Here is an 18628-nt window from a genome sequence, read left to right on the forward strand (position 1 = left end):
ATTATTATTATTAACTATATAACAACATAAACATGTTATATTATTATTATTATTATTAACTATATAACAACATAAACATGCTATATTATTATTATTATTAACTATATATAACAACATAAACATGTTCTATTATTATTATTATTATTAACAATATAACAATATAAACATGTTCTATTATTATTATTAACTATATAACTACATAAACATGTAAAATTATTATTATTATTAACTATATAACAACATAAACATGTTATATTATTAACTATATAACAACATAAACATGTTATATTATTATTATTATTATTATTAACTATATATAACAACAAACATGTTATATTATTATTATTAACTATATAACAACATAAACATGTTATATTATTATTATTATTAACTATATAACAACATAAACATGGTATATTATTATTATTATTAACTATATAACAACATAAACATGTTATATTATTATTATTATTAACTATATAACAACATAAACATGTTATATTATTATTATTAACTATATAACAACATAAACATGTTATATTATTATTATTATTGTTATTAACTATATAACAACATAAACATGTTCTATTATTATTATTAACTATATAACAACATAAACATGCTATATTATTATTATTATTATTATTAACTATATAACAACATAAACATGTTATATTATTATTATTAACTATATAACAACATAAACATGCTATATTATTATTATTATTATTATTATTAACTATATAACAACATAAACATGTTATATTATTATTATTAACTATATATAACAACATAAACATGTTCTATTATTATTATTATTATTAACAATATAACAATATAAACATGTTCTATTATTATTATTAACTATATAACTACATAAACATGTAAAATTATTATTATTATTAACTATATAACAACATAAACATGTTATATTATTATTATTATTATTATTAACTATATATAACAACAAACATGTTATATTATTATTATTAACTATATAACAACATAAACATGTTATATTATTATTATTATTAACTATATAACAACATAAACATGGTATATTATTATTATTATTAACTATATAACAACATAAACATGTTATATTATTATTATTAACTATATAACAAAATAAACATGCTATATTATTATTATTAACTATATAACAACATAAACATGTTATATTATTATTATTATTAACTATATAACAACATAAACATGCTATATTATTATTATTATTAACTATATAACAACATAAACATGTTATATTATTATTATTATTATTAACTATATAACAACATAAACATGCTATATTATTATTATTATTAACTATATATAACAACATAAACATGTTCTATTATTATTATTATTATTAACAATATAACAATATAAACATGTTCTATTATTATTATTAACTATATAACTACATAAACATGTAAAATTATTATTATTATTAACTATATAACAACATAAACATGTTATATTATTAACTATATAACAACATAAACATGTTATATTATTATTATTATTATTATTAACTATATATAACAACAAACATGTTATATTATTATTATTAACTATATAACAACATAAACATGTTATATTATTATTATTATTAACTATATAACAACATAAACATGGTATATTATTATTATTATTAACTATATAACAACATAAACATGTTATATTATTATTATTATTAACTATATAACAACATAAACATGTTATATTATTATTATTAACTATATAACAACATAAACATGTTATATTATTATTATTATTGTTATTAACTATATAACAACATAAACATGTTCTATTATTATTATTAACTATATAACAACATAAACATGCTATATTATTATTATTATTATTATTAACTATATAACAACATAAACATGTTATATTATTATTATTAACTATATAACAACATAAACATGTTCTATTATTATTATTATTAACTATATAACAACATAAACATGTTATATTATTATTATTATTAACAATATGACAATATAAACAACATAAACATGTTATATTATTATTATTATTAACTATATAACAACATAAACATGCTATATTATTATTATTATTAACTATATAACAACATAAACATGTTATATTATTATTATTATTATTAACTATATAACAACATAAACATGCTATATTATTATTATTAACTATATATAACAACATAAACATGTTCTATTATTATTATTAACTATATAACTACATAAACATGTAAAATTATTATTATTATTAACTATATAACAACATAAACATGTTATATTATTATTATTATTATTATTAACTATATATAACAACAAACATGTTATATTATTATTATTAACTATATAACAAAATAAACATGCTATATTATTATTATTAACTATATAACAACATAAACATGTTATATTATTATTATTATTAACTATATAACAACATAAACATGCTATATTATTATTATTATTAACTATATAACAACATAAACATGTTATATTATTATTATTATTATTAACTATATAACAACATAAACATGCTATATTATTATTATTATTAATAACTATATAACAACATAAACATGTTATTATTATTATTAATAACTATATAACAACATAAACATGTTATATTATTATTATTATTAACTATATAACAACATAAACAGGTTCTATTATTATTATTATTAACTATATAACAACATAAACATGTTCTACTATTATTATTAACTATATAACAACATAAACATGCTATATTATTATTATTATTAACTATATAACAAAATAAACATGCTATATTATTATTATTAACGATATAACAACATAACCATGTTATATTATTATTATTATTATTAACTATATAACAACATAAACATGTTATATTATTATTATTATTATTAACTATATAACAACATAAACATGTTATATTATTATTATTAACTATATAACAACATAAACATGTTATATTATTATTATTAACTATATAACTACATAAACATGTAAAATTATTATTATTATTAACTATATAACAACATAAACATGTTATATTATTATTATTATTATTATTAACTATATATAACAACAAACATGTTATATTATTATTATTAACTATATAACAAAATAAACATGCTATATTATTATTATTAACTATATAACAACATAAACATGTTATATTATTATTATTATTAACTATATAACAACATAAACATGCTATATTATTATTATTATTAACTATATAACAACATAAACATGTTATATTATTATTATTATTATTAACTATATAACAACATAAACATGCTATATTATTATTATTATTAATAACTATATAACAACATAAACATGTTATTATTATTATTAATAACTATATAACAACATAAACATGTTATATTATTATTATTATTATTAACTATATAACAACATAAACAGGTTCTATTATTATTATTATTAACTATATAACAACATAAACATGTTCTACTATTATTATTAACTATATAACAACATAAACATGCTATATTATTATTATTATTAACTATATAACAAAATAAACATGCTATATTATTATTATTAACGATATAACAACATAACCATGTTATATTATTATTATTATTATTAACTATATAACAACATAAACATGTTATATTATTATTATTATTATTAACTATATAACAACATAAACATGTTATATTATTATTATTAACTATATAACAACATAAACATGTTATATTATTATTATTATTATTAACTATATAACAACATAAACATGCTATATTATTATTATTAATAACTATATAACAACATAAACATGTTATTATTATTATTAATAACTATATAACAACATAAACATGTTATATTATTATTATTATTATTAACTATATAACAACATAAACATGTTATATTATTATTATTAACTATATAACAACATAAACATGTTATATTATTATTATTAACTATATAACAACATAAACATGCTATATTATTATTATTAATAACTATATAACAACATAAACATGTTATTATTATTATTAATAACTATATAACAACATAAACATGTTATATTATTATTATTATTATTAACTATATTACAACATAAACATGTTATATTATTGTTATTAACTATATTACAACATAAACATGCTATATTATTATTAACTATATAACAACATAAACAAATTATTATTATTATTATTAACTATATAACAACATAAACATGTTCTATTATTATTATTATTAACTATATAACAACATAAACATGTTCTATTATTATTATTAACTATATAACAACATAAACATGTTATATTATTATTATTAACTATATAACAACATAAACATGCTATATTATTATTATTAATAACTATATAACAACATAAACATGTTATTATTATTATTAATAACTATATAACAACATAAACATGTTATATTATTATTATTATTATTAACTATATAACAACATAAACAGGTTCTATTATTATTATTAACTATATAACAACATAAACATGTTATATTATTATTATTATTAACTACATAACAACATAAACATGTTATATTATTATTATTAACTATATAACAACATAAACATGTTATATTATTATTAACTATATTACAACATAAACATGCTATATTATTATTATTATTAACTATATAACAAAATAAACATGCTATATTATTATTATTAACGATATAACAACATAAACATGTTATATTATTATTATTATTATTAACTATATAACAACATAAACATGTTATATTATTATTATTATTAACTATATAACAAAATAAACATGCTATATTATTATTATTAACGATATAACAACATAAACATGTTATATTATTATTATTATTATTAACTATATAACAACATAAACATGTTATATTATTATTATTAACTATATAACAACATAAACATGTTATATTATTATTATTATTAACTATATAACAACATAAACATGTTCTATTATTATTATTATTAACTATATAACAACATAAACATGTTCTATTATTATTATTAACTATATAACAACATAAACAGGTTCTATTATTATTATTAACTATATAACAACATAAACATGTTATATTATTATTATTAACTATATAACAACATAAACATGCTATATTATTATTATTAATAACTATATAACAACATAAACATGTTATTATTATTATTAATAACTATATAACAACATAAACATGTTATATTATTATTATTATTATTAACTATATAACAACATAAACAGGTTCTATTATTATTATTATTAACTATATAACAACATAAACATGTTCTATTATTATTATTAACTATATAACAACATAAACATGCTATATTATTATTATTATTAACTATATAACAAAATAAACATGCTATATTATTATTATTAACGATATAACAACATAAACATGTTATATTATTATTATTATTATTAACTATATAACAACATAAACATGTTATATTATTATTATTATTAACTATATAACAAAATAAACATGCTATATTATTATTATTAACGATATAACAACATAAACATGTTATATTATTATTATTATTAACTATATAACAACATAAACATGTTATATTATTATTATTAACTATATAACAACATAAACATGTTATATTATTATTATTAACTATATAACAACATAAACATGTTATATTATCATTATTAATAACTATATAACAACATAAACATGTTATATTATTATTATTATTATTAACTATATAACAACATAAACATGTTATATTATTATTATTAACTATATAACAACATAAACATGTTATATTATGATTATTATTAACTATATAACAACATAAACATGCTATATTATTATTATTAACTATATATAACAACATAAACATGTTCTATTATTATTATTATTATTAACAATATAACAATATAAACATGTTCTATTATTATTATTAACTATATAACTACATAAACATGTAAAATTATTATTATTATTAACTATATAACAACATAAACATGTTATATTATTATTATTATTATTATTAACTATATATAACAACAAACATGTTATATTATTATTATTAACTATATAACAACATAAACATGTTATATTATTATTATTATTAACTATATAACAACATAAACATGGTATATTATTATTATTATTAACTATATAACAACATAAACATGTTATATTATTATTATTATTAACTATATAACAAAATAAACATGCTATATTATTATTATTAACTATATAACAACATAAACATGTTATATTATTATTATTATTAACTATATAACAACATAAACATGCTATATTATTATTATTATTAACTATATAACAACATAAACATGTTATATTATTATTATTATTATTAACTATATAACAACATAAACATGCTATATTATTATTATTATTAATAACTATATAACAACATAAACATGTTATTATTATTATTAATAACTATATAACAACATAAACATGTTATATTATTATTATTATTATTAACTATATAACAACATAAACAGGTTCTATTATTATTATTATTAACTATATAACAACATAAACATGTTCTATTATTATTATTAACTATATAACAACATAAACATGCTATATTATTATTATTATTAACTATATAACAAAATAAACATGCTATATTATTATTATTAACGATATAACAACATAACCATGTTATATTATTATTATTATTATTAACTATATAACAACATAAACATGTTATATTATTATTATTATTAACTATATAACAACATAAACATGTTATATTATTATTATTAACTATATAACAACATAAACATGTTATATTATTATTATTATTATTATTAACTATATAACAACATAAACATGCTATATTATTATTATTAATAACTATATAACAACATAAACATGTTATTATTATTATTAATAACTATATAACAACATAAACATGTTATATTATTATTATTATTATTAACTATATAACAACATAAACATGTTATATTATTATTATTATTAACTATATAACAACATAAACATGCTATATTATTATTATTATTAACTATATAACAACAAACATGTTCTATTATTATTATTAACTATATAACAACATAAACATGTTATATTATTATTATTAACTATATAACAACATAAACATGCTATATTATTATTATTAATAACTATATAACAACATAAACATGTTATATTATTATTATTATTAACTATATAACAACATAAACATGTTATATTATTATTATTATTAACTATATAACAACATAAACATGTTATATTATTATTATTATTATTAACTATATAACAACATAAACAGGTTCTATTATTATTATTATTAACTATATAACAACATAAACATGTTCTATTATTATTATTAACTATATAACAACATAAACATGTTATATTATTATTATTATTAACTACATAACAACATAAACATGTTATATTATTATTATTAACTATATAACAACATAAACATGTTATATTATTATTATTATTATTAACTATATAACAACATAAACATGTTATATTATTATTATTATTAACTATATAACAAAATAAACATGCTATATTATTATTATTAACGATATAACAACATAAACATGTTATATTATTATTATTATTATTAACTATATAACAACATAAACATGTTATATTATTATTATTAACTATATAACAACATAAACATGTTATATTATTATTATTATTAACTATATAACAACATAAACATGTTATATTATTATTATTAACTATATAACAACATAAACATGCTATATTATTATTATTAATAACTATATAACAACATAAACATGTTATTATTATTATTAATAACTATATAACAACATAAACATGTTATATTATTATTATTATTATTAACTATATAACAACATAAACAGGTTCTATTATTATTATTATTAACTATATAACAACATAAACATGTTCTATTATTATTATTAACTATATAACAACATAAACATGTTATATTATTATTATTATTAACTATATAACAAAATAAACATGCTATATTATTATTATTAACGATATAACAACATAAACATGTTATATTATTATTATTATTATTAACTATATAACAACATAAACATGTTATATTATTATTATTATTAACTATATAACAAAATAAACATGCTATATTATTATTATTAACGATATAACAACATAAACATGTTATATTATTATTATTATTAACTATATAACAACATAAACATGTTATATTATTATTATTAACTATATAACAACATAAACATGTTATATTATTATTATTAATAACTATATAACAACATAAACATGTTATATTATTATTATTATTATTAACTATATAACAACATAAACATGTTATATTATTATTATTAACTATATAACAACATAAACATGCTATATTATTATTATTATTAACTATATAACAACATAAACATGTTATATTATTATTATTAACTATATAACAACATAAACATGTTATATTATTATTATTATTAACTATATAACAACATAAACATGTTATATTATTATTATTAACTATATAACAACATAAACATGTTATATTATTATTATTAATAACTATATAACAACATAAACATGTTATATTATTATTATTATTATTAACTATATAACAACATAAACATGTTATATTATTATTATTAACTATATAACAACATAAACATGCTATATTATTATTATTATTAACTATATAACAACATAAACATGTTATATTATTATTATTAACTATATAACAACATAAACATGTTATATTATTGTTATTAACTATATTACAACATAAACATGCTATATTATTATTATTATTATTAACTATATAACAACATAAACAAATTATTATTATTATTATTAACTATATAACAACATAAACATGTTCTATTATTATTATTATTAACTATATAACAACATAAACATGTTATATTATTATTATTATTAACTATATAACAACATAAACATGCTATATTATTATTATTAATAACTATATAACAACATAAACATGTTATTATTATTATTAATAACTATATAACAACATAAACATGTTCTATTATTATTATTAACTATATAACAACATAAACATGCTATATTATTATTATTATTAACTATATAACAAAATAAACATGCTATATTATTATTATTAACGATATAACAACATAAACATGTTATATTATTATTATTATTATTAACTATATAACAACATAAACATGTTATATTATTATTATTATTAACTATATAACAAAATAAACATGCTATATTATTATTATTAACGATATAACAACATAAACATGTTATATTATTATTATTATTAACTATATAACAACATAAACATGTTATATTATTATTATTAACTATATAACAACATAAACATGTTATATTATTATTATTAACTATATAACAACATAAACATGTTATATTATTATTATTAACTATATAACAACATAAACATGTTATATTATTATTATTAATAACTATATAACAACATAAACATGTTATATTATTATTATTATTATTAACTATATAACAACATAAACATGTTATATTATTATTATTAACTATATAACAACATAAACATGCTATATTATTATTATTAACTATATAACAACATAAACATGTTATATTATTATTATTAACTATATAACAACATAAACATGTTATATTATTGTTATTAACTATATTACAACATAAACATGCTATATTATTATTATTATTATTAACTATATAACAACATAAACAAATTATTATTATTATTATTAACTATATAACAACATAAACATGCTATATTATTATTATTAACGATATAACAACATAAACATGTTATATTATTATTATTATTAACTATATAACAACATAAACATGTTATATTATTATTATTATTAACTATATAACAACATAAACATGTTATATTATTATTAACTATATAACAACATAAACATGTTATATTATTATTATTAACTATATAACAACATAAACATGTTATATTATTATTATTAATAACTATATAACAACATAAACATGTTATATTATTATTATTATTATTAACTATATAACAACATAAACATGTTATATTATTATTATTAACTATATAACAACATAAACATGTTATATTATTATTATTAACTATATAACAACATAAACATGTTATATTATTATTATTAACTATATAACAACATAAACATGTTCTATTATTATTATTATTAACTATATAACAACATAAACATGTTATATTATTATTATTATTAACTATATAACAACATAAACATAACAACATAAACATGTTATATTATTATTATTATTAACTATATAACAACATAAACATGTTATATTATTATTATTAACTATATAACAACATAAACATGTTATATTATTATTATTAACTATATAACAACATAAACATGTTATATTATTATTATTAACTATATAACAACATAAACATGTTCTATTATTATTATTATTAACTATATAACAACATAAACATGTTATATTATTATTATTAACTATATAACAACATAAACATGCTATATTATTATTATTAACTATATAACAACATAAACATGTTATATTATTATTATTATTAACTATATAACAACATAAACATAACAACATAAACATGTTATATTATTATTATTATTAACTATATAACAACATAAACATGTTATATTATTATTATTAACTATATAACAACATAAACATGTTATATTATTATTATTAACTATATAACAACATAAACATGTTATATTATTATTATTAACTATATAACAACATAAACATGTTATATTATTATTATTAACTATATAACAACATAAACATGCTATATTATTATTATTAACTATATAACAACATAAACATGTTATATTATTATTATTATTAACTATATAACAACATAAACATGTTATATTATTATTATTATTAACTATATAACAACATAAACATGTTATATTATTATTATTAACTATATAACAACATAAACATGCTATATTATTATTATTATTAACTATATAACAACATAAACATGTTCTATTATTATTATTAACTATATAACAACATAAACAGGTTCTATTATTATTATTATTAACTATATAACAACATAAACATGTTATATTATTATTATTATGAACTATATGACAACATAACCATGTTCTATTATGAATATTAATAATGTAGATTCAAATGAACAACAAAATAGAAAAGGAAGTAGTAGAAGTGACAAAACGTTCATCCACCTTCAAAATGCACGTGATTGGTTAAGAAAGGACCAATAGCACAGCTCCTCAATGCAGACTGCGACAAAACGTTCATCCACCTTCAAAATGCACGTGATTGGTTAAGAAAGGACCAATAGCACAGCTCCTCAATGCAGACTGCTGCTGCTTTCTATGTGCTGACTAGAACATGACTTGGACCTGTTATGTCCTGGCTTGTTGACACCACTCATGTGTTCATGCTCACCTCATGTGTTCATCCTGCCTTTTAGGCTCAGCTATCAGCTGCTATCAATGTAACCTTGGAGCGTCCTACTTCACCGACTGGGACTGGGGTACTCAATGTACCTCCACCCTCGCCCCATGTCCAAATGCAGGAGATCAGTGCTCCGTCACCAAAGAGAAAGGTAAGCAAGCTGAAAGGTGTTGCAGGTGTCAGCCATGATCTACATAGAATACAACACCTAGAGCATATACACTGCATATCATACATACATCATAGATGTACAGCACATAGACATGATCACATCACCTTCCTCATTCATGTCTTTGTGGACACCACTCACCCCGTGTCCTTGTATGACCTCTACAGGTACAGGTGCCTATAAGATGGAATGCAAGGCTGATTGTAAAGCTGATGCTAACACTAAGTGCTGTGACTCTAATGGATGCAACAAGTGGCTGGACGTGAGCAAGGATGTACCAGCATGGAAGAAGCTGGAGGCCATCAAGGCAGCTTGCGACTCCAGCAGCCTGAAGAACCTGAAAGACTGCCTGGAAGCCATCTCCTCTCCCAAGAGTAAGACCAGTGGTGTGGGGGGGGCCGTCTGCAAGGTTTCACTTCCACAGTTCAACTTCTAACTGCTGACTAGAACATGACTTGGACCTGTTATGTCATGGCTTGTTGACACCACTCATGTGTTCATGCTGACCTCATGTGTTCATCCTGCCTTTTATTCTCAGCTATCAGCTGCTATCAATGTGACCTTGGAGAGAACTACCTCACCGAGTGGAGTAATGCATGTTCCTCCAAACTCACCCAATGTCCAAATGCAGGAGATCAGTGCTCCGTCACTAAAGGCTCAGGTAAGCAAGCTGAAAGGTGTTGCAGGTGTCAGCCATGATCTACATAGAATACAACACCTAGAGCACATACACTACATATCATACATACATCATAGACGTACAGCACATAGACATGATCACATCACCTTCCTCATTCATGTCTTTGTGAACACGACCACCACTCACCCCGTGTCCTTGTATGACCTCTACAGGCCAGGTCTCCTATAAGGTGGGATGCAAGGCTCCTTGTACAGATGATGATGACACTAAGTGCTGTAACTCTGATGGATGCAACAACTGGCTGGACGTGGCTGATACAAACCAACACTCTACTGTCAAGTCAGCATGCAACAATAATGTCAAACAGTGCCTGGATGCCATCATCAAGGCCAAGAGTAAGAGCAGACCAGTGGTGGGGGGGCTGCATGGGGGGTCTTTGAAAAGGCCTCAGAAGGCAAGCAAACAATAAGAATGCAATGTAAGCATCAGTGATGAAGATGAAGATGAACACAGTCTGATGACACCTTCATCTGAGCAGCTTCAAGGTCAAATGTTGACCTTTAAAAGCTGACATGGAGTTGTGCTTTTAGGGAAAAGTGCTAAGTTGATGTGATGACATCATTTCATTCAGGCAATAGAAAGGTCGTAAAAGTGGTCCTATTGTAGCATGCTAGGCTAACAGCTCCTCAATGCAGACTGCTGCTGCTTTCTATGTGCTGACTTGAACATGACTTGGACCTGTTATGGCATGGCTTGTTGACACCACTCATGTGTTCATGCTCACCTCATGTGTTCATCCTGCCTTTTATTCTCAGCTATCAGCTGCTATCAATGTGACCTTGAAGAGGACTACCTCACCAGCTGGGACTGGAGTGCTAAATGTAGCCCCACCACATGTAATGCAGGAGAGCAGTGCTCCGTCACTAAAGTGAAAGGTAAGCAAGCTGAAAGGTGTTGCAGGTGTCAGCCATGATCTACATAGAATACAACACCTAGAGCATATACACTACATCATACATACATCATAGACATACAGCACATAGACATGATCACATCACCTTCCTCATTCATGTCTTTGTGGACACCACTCACCCCGTGTCCTTGTATGACCTCTACAGGTTCAGGCAAGGTCACCTATAAGATGGGCTGCAAGGATGGTTGTAAAGAAGATGATAACACTAAGTGCTGTAACACTGATGGATGCAACAACTGGCTGGACGTGAGCAAGGATGCTGATGCATGGAAGAAGCTGGAGGACATCAAGGACGCTTGCAGCCCCTCCAGCAAGGACCTGAAAGGCTGCCTGAAAGCCATCGACCCAACCATCAGTGGTGGGGGGGGGCTGGCTGGTGGTTTGGGCCTGCCTTTGGTCTTGGCCATCAGCGTGATTGTGTTGGTGGTACTGGGCTAACCCCCCATGCAGCCCCCCCTTCCCCCCCAGCCATCAGCGTGATTGTGTTGGTGGTGCTGGGCTAACCCCCCCATGCAGCCCCCCCCCCCCCCAGCCATCAGCGTGATTGTGTTGGTGGTACTGGGATAACCCCCCCAATGCAGCCCCCCCCCCTTTTCCCCCTTTCACATGAAAAGGCTAAAAAAAGAAAAGAAATAATCCAACAAAGCAACTTTCCATCAACCTGACCTGATGTGATGTTTGCACCCCCCCACATGACCAGCCCCTCCCTTACTGTTACACTCGGGGGTGTCGCATGTGCGGCCCCGGGGCCCATGAAGGTCTTAATATGAGCAAAGTGTCATTCATTGTCATCAAATTGGGGGGGCACAGAAATTGTTAGACGGGAAGAAAATGTCAGAAGAAAGTTGAAGTGGTTGGAAAATAAAAATAAAACCAATAAAAAGCTGTGATGTGCAAATGAACGAGTTGTTAAACGTCATGAATGCATGGTTGTACAATGAATGCATGATTGTACAATGAATGCATGGTTGTACAATGAATGCATGATTGTACAATGAATGCATGGTTGTACAATGAATGCATGGTTGTACAATGAATGCATGATTGTACAATGAATGCATGATTGGACAATGAATGCATGGTTGTACAATGAATGCATGGTTGTACAATGAATGCATGGTTGTACAATGAATGCATGATTGTACAATGAATGCATGGTTGTACAGTGAATGCACGATTGTACAATGAATGCATGATTGTACAATGAATGCATGGTTGTACAATGAATGCATGATTGTACAATGAATGCATGATTGTACAATGAATGCATGGTTGTACAATGAATGCATGATTGTACAATGAATGCATGGTTGTACAATGAATGCATGATTGTACAATGAATGCACGATTGTACAATGAATGCATGATTGGACAATGAATGCATGATTGTACAATGAATGCATGATTGTACAATGAATGCATGATTGTACAATGAATGCATGATTGTACAATGAATGCATGATTGCACAATGAATGCATGATTGCACAATGAATGCATGATTGCACAATGAATGCAACCACAAGTATCATTCTTGTCCAAAAGGATGGAAAAGGCAACATGAGAAGGAAATGAACAAGATGACTTTAATGACTGGAAAACATAATTTTCATCAATAAACTCACATTGCAGCACATTTGATGGAGTGGAGCCTTTTTCTCTTTAGCCTAAATGAAACATGCTAACGCTACATCCCATCGTTCCAACATCGGTGACATGCTAACGCTACATCCCATCATTTCAGCATCCGTGACATGCTAACGCTACATCCCATCTTTCCAGCATCCGTGACATGCTAACGCTACATCCCATCATTTCAGCATCCGTGACATGCTAACGCTACATCCCATCTTTCCAGCATCCGTGGCATGCTAACGCTACATCCCACCTTTCCAGCATCGGTGACATGCTAACGCTACATCCCATCTTTCTAGCATCCGTGACATGCTAACGCTACATCCCATCTTTCTAGCACCTGTGACATGCTAATGCTATATCACATCTTTCCAGCATCCGTGGCATGCTAACGCTACATCCCATCTTTCCAGCATCCGTGACATGCTAACGCTACATCCCATCTTTCCAGCATCCGTGGCATGCTAACGCTACATCCCATCTTTCCAGCATCCGTGACATGCTAACGCTACATCCCATCTTTCCAGCATCCGTGACATGCTAACGCTACATCCCATCTTTCTAGCACCTGTGACATGCTAATGCTATATCACATCTTTCCAGCATCCGTGGCATGCTAACGCTACATCCCATCTTTCCAGCATCCGTGACATGCTAACGCTACATCCCATCTTTCCAGCATCCGTGGCATGCTAACGCTACATCCCATCTTTCCAGCATCCGTGGCATGCTAACGCTACATCCCATCGTTCTTAAATATTAAAGAATAAAGTGTAAATATTAAGAGAATAAAGTGTAAATATTAAAGAATAAAGTGTAAATATTAAGAGAATAAAGTGTAAATATTAAAGAATAAAGTGTAAATATTAAGAGAATAAAGTGTAAATATTAAAGAATAAAGTGTAAATATTAAGAGAATAAAGTGTAAATATTAGAGAATAAAGTGCAAATATTAAAGAATAAAGTGTAAATATTAAAGAATAAAGTGTAAATATTAAAGAATAAAGTGTAAATATTAAAAGAATAAAGTGTAAATATTAGAGAATAAAGTGTAAATATTAAAGAATAAAGTGTAAATATTAAAGAATAAAGTGTAAATATTAGAGAATAAAGTGTAAATATTAAAGAATAAAGTGTAAATATTAGAGAATAAAGTGTAAATATTAAAGAATAAAGTGTAAATATTAAAGAATAAAGTGTAAATATTAGAGAATAAAGTGTAAATATTAAAGAATAAAGTGTAAATATTAGAGAATAAAGTGTAAATATTAAAGAATAAAGTGTAAATATTAAAGAAAAAAGTGTAAATATTAAAGAATAAAGTGTAAATATTAAAGAATAAAGTGTAAATATTAAAAGAATAAAGTGTAAATATTAGAGAATAAAGTGTAAATATTAAAGAATAAAGTGTAAATATTAAAGAATAAAGTGTAAATATTAAAAGAATAAAGTGTAAATATTAGAGAATAAAGTGTAAATATTAAAGAATAAAGTGTAAATATTAAAGAATAAAGTGTAAATATTAGAGAATAAAGTGTAAATATTAAAGAATAAAGTGTAAATATTAGAGAATAAAGTGTAAATATTAAAGAATAAAGTGTAAATATTAAAGAATAAAGTGTAAATATTAGAGAATAAAGTGTAAATATTAAAGAATAAAGTGTAAATATTAGAGAATAAAGTGTAAATATTAAAGAATAAAGTGTAAATATTAAAGAAAAAAGTGTAAATATTAAAGAATAAAGTGTAAATATGAGATAATAAAGGTTTGGTTTGGTTTAGTTTATTTGAACATGAAGGTTCCAATGGAATACATCTCGTGAATCATTCTTTGACAGTTCCACATGTCCAAAAGGAGTAGGAAGAAACAAAGCTTATTTAATCCTACCCCCCATCCATTCTACATCTATTACAGTACATGTAGTTCACTTCCTGGATTCCATGTCATGTTTTCAGTGATAGTCAGGATAACACATAATAGATAACGGTGAGATAACCCTCCCCCCCCCAAAAAAAAGAAAGAAGAAGAAAAAATGCATCTGGGCCAAATCCTTTCTTTTTTTTTTTTTTAAGATGAGAGCTTTTAGTTCCGTGGTCCCTTCATAGTCAAGCAGGGCAGATGTCTCAGCTGAGAGTTGGACTATTCAACATAAATAGCTTTTAAATGATTTATTTATTTATGTATTTTACACCATAAATAGCTTTTAAATGATTTATGAGCTGTGTTTGTTGTCTGAGTGTAGTAAAACACCAAGATGAAGAGTGTTGTGGCACCGTAGCGTAATAGTATTGCACATGCTTGGAACTTGTGAGAGCAGAAATGAGCCAGGCAATTGCAAGTGTGATATTATGATTGTAGTCAAACCTTGATCCGATGGCCTGTAATGTGATGGACAAAAACCCGTTGGTGGACACCAGTGGTGAGGAAAAAGACACGTTCCAAATATCAGGTCCCCATTTGCCGATATTATCGGACATCCCGTAGTGCTTATGTCAATCGCGTCGTTTGAGGCGCACTTCGGTACTTCTTCTTACGTCTTTTACGACTTATTTTAAAAGTGCGCCGAAGTCCAATTGGACACTAACAACTTATGTGTCCGCAGAATTTGCATGTGTCAACATGAGCTAATGGATTCTGCAATTCTGAAATATACGTAACTTAGCACGTGTTGCTTTACAAAATATCAAAGCGGCGCGCAATGTGGTGTATATTAACGTAAGTGTTTTCTCTAGGTTTTTCACTTTCAAATTTGGAGTTTTTAGCTCATAATTAGGACTTTTGATCTGGGAATTTTGAGCTTTTTATCTCATCATTATGGCTGGCGGAAAGGGGCTCTGCCATGGCCGACTGTGGGAAGATCTGATGGCCATCTGGCTGCCTCGCTCTTCCATCACCATTTTCTGTCACTCTCAAGCGTGAGTCCTTGTAAATGTATATTTTTATATGATAACTTTATTTATTTTGACTCCATCCTATTTTGGTCATTTGTTTTAAACTTATTTGCCCTCCATAGACCCCCATAAACAATCAATAAAAATCAACAATACAGCTGAAGTCAAGGCAACACATAACAAAGCTTAAGCCTTAAGAATATTTTTGGAACAATGTGATGTATTCCCTTGTAACTTGCACACGTGTTCTAATTAAATTAAACCTTTACCTTTACCATATTTGTACAACAAATAAATCAAATATTTCAACTCTATGCTACTAAAATGACATTATTTTTCATCATAATTTCGACAAGTTTATTCTTTTAAAATTGCAACTTTTTTTCTCATTGCCTAACAAAATCATAATATTAGAACTTTTTCCCCAACTGAATTTTGCAGCAGGGGGGGTGACCGACGAGGGGATCAGCTGCCAGACACACACTCAGACGCTCGTGGCCGAGGCAGGAGCACAACGCAACCTACAACTTCCTATTTCGGCTCAAACGGATAAGGTTCTGGATCCTCATTTGTCCAAAAGTAGTCGGCGGTGGCTCACGTGGGAGCCTAATGTCAGCGATTTGATCATTTAGAAATCATTCCAATGGGGAACAGGATCGCAATGTCTCCAATCCCAGCTCAGCATTTCTGACCAAGTCTTTGTTGCTTGATTGGTTGGATGCTTTGACTTTCTCTTGTTAACAAACAAATCTTATTTTTAATATTCCAGCTCTATAAGCACGGTTCTATTTCCATTAAAGACAACTTTTTTATGATGTATAATTGAATAATTGACGTATCAGGATACTGCCAAGTTGATGCAAAGTGATGAATAATACCTTTAATTCCTTTCACACCACCAGTC

General features: G+C 23.9%; 1 protein-coding gene across 2 annotated transcripts in view; it reads left to right on the top strand.

Annotated features, from left to right (window-relative positions):
- Nucleotides 1-14822, top strand: part of LOC129180073 (uncharacterized) — a 44910-nt gene extending 30088 nt beyond the window's left edge. Inside the window, exons 2-7 of one of the 2 annotated variants that reach the window (XM_054774113.1) lie at nt 11440-11568; nt 11754-11960; nt 12125-12247; nt 12439-12621; nt 13042-13161; nt 13345-14822. In XM_054774113.1, the coding sequence (XP_054630088.1) occupies nt 11440-11568; nt 11754-11960; nt 12125-12247; nt 12439-12621; nt 13042-13161; nt 13345-13637 (1055 nt within the window). In that variant the 3' untranslated portion in view covers nt 13638-14822. Of the gene's footprint in view, nt 1-11433; nt 11569-11753; nt 11961-12124; nt 12248-12438; nt 12622-13041; nt 13162-13344 lie in introns of both variants that reach the window. The other variant, XM_054774112.1, reaches the window with a different exon arrangement.
- The last annotated feature ends 3806 nt before the right edge of the window (nt 14823-18628 follow it).

The sequence above is a fragment of the Dunckerocampus dactyliophorus genome, chromosome 4 (assembly GCF_027744805.1).
Source record: "Dunckerocampus dactyliophorus isolate RoL2022-P2 chromosome 4, RoL_Ddac_1.1, whole genome shotgun sequence".
Classification (NCBI taxonomy): Eukaryota; Metazoa; Chordata; class Actinopteri; order Syngnathiformes; family Syngnathidae; genus Dunckerocampus; species Dunckerocampus dactyliophorus.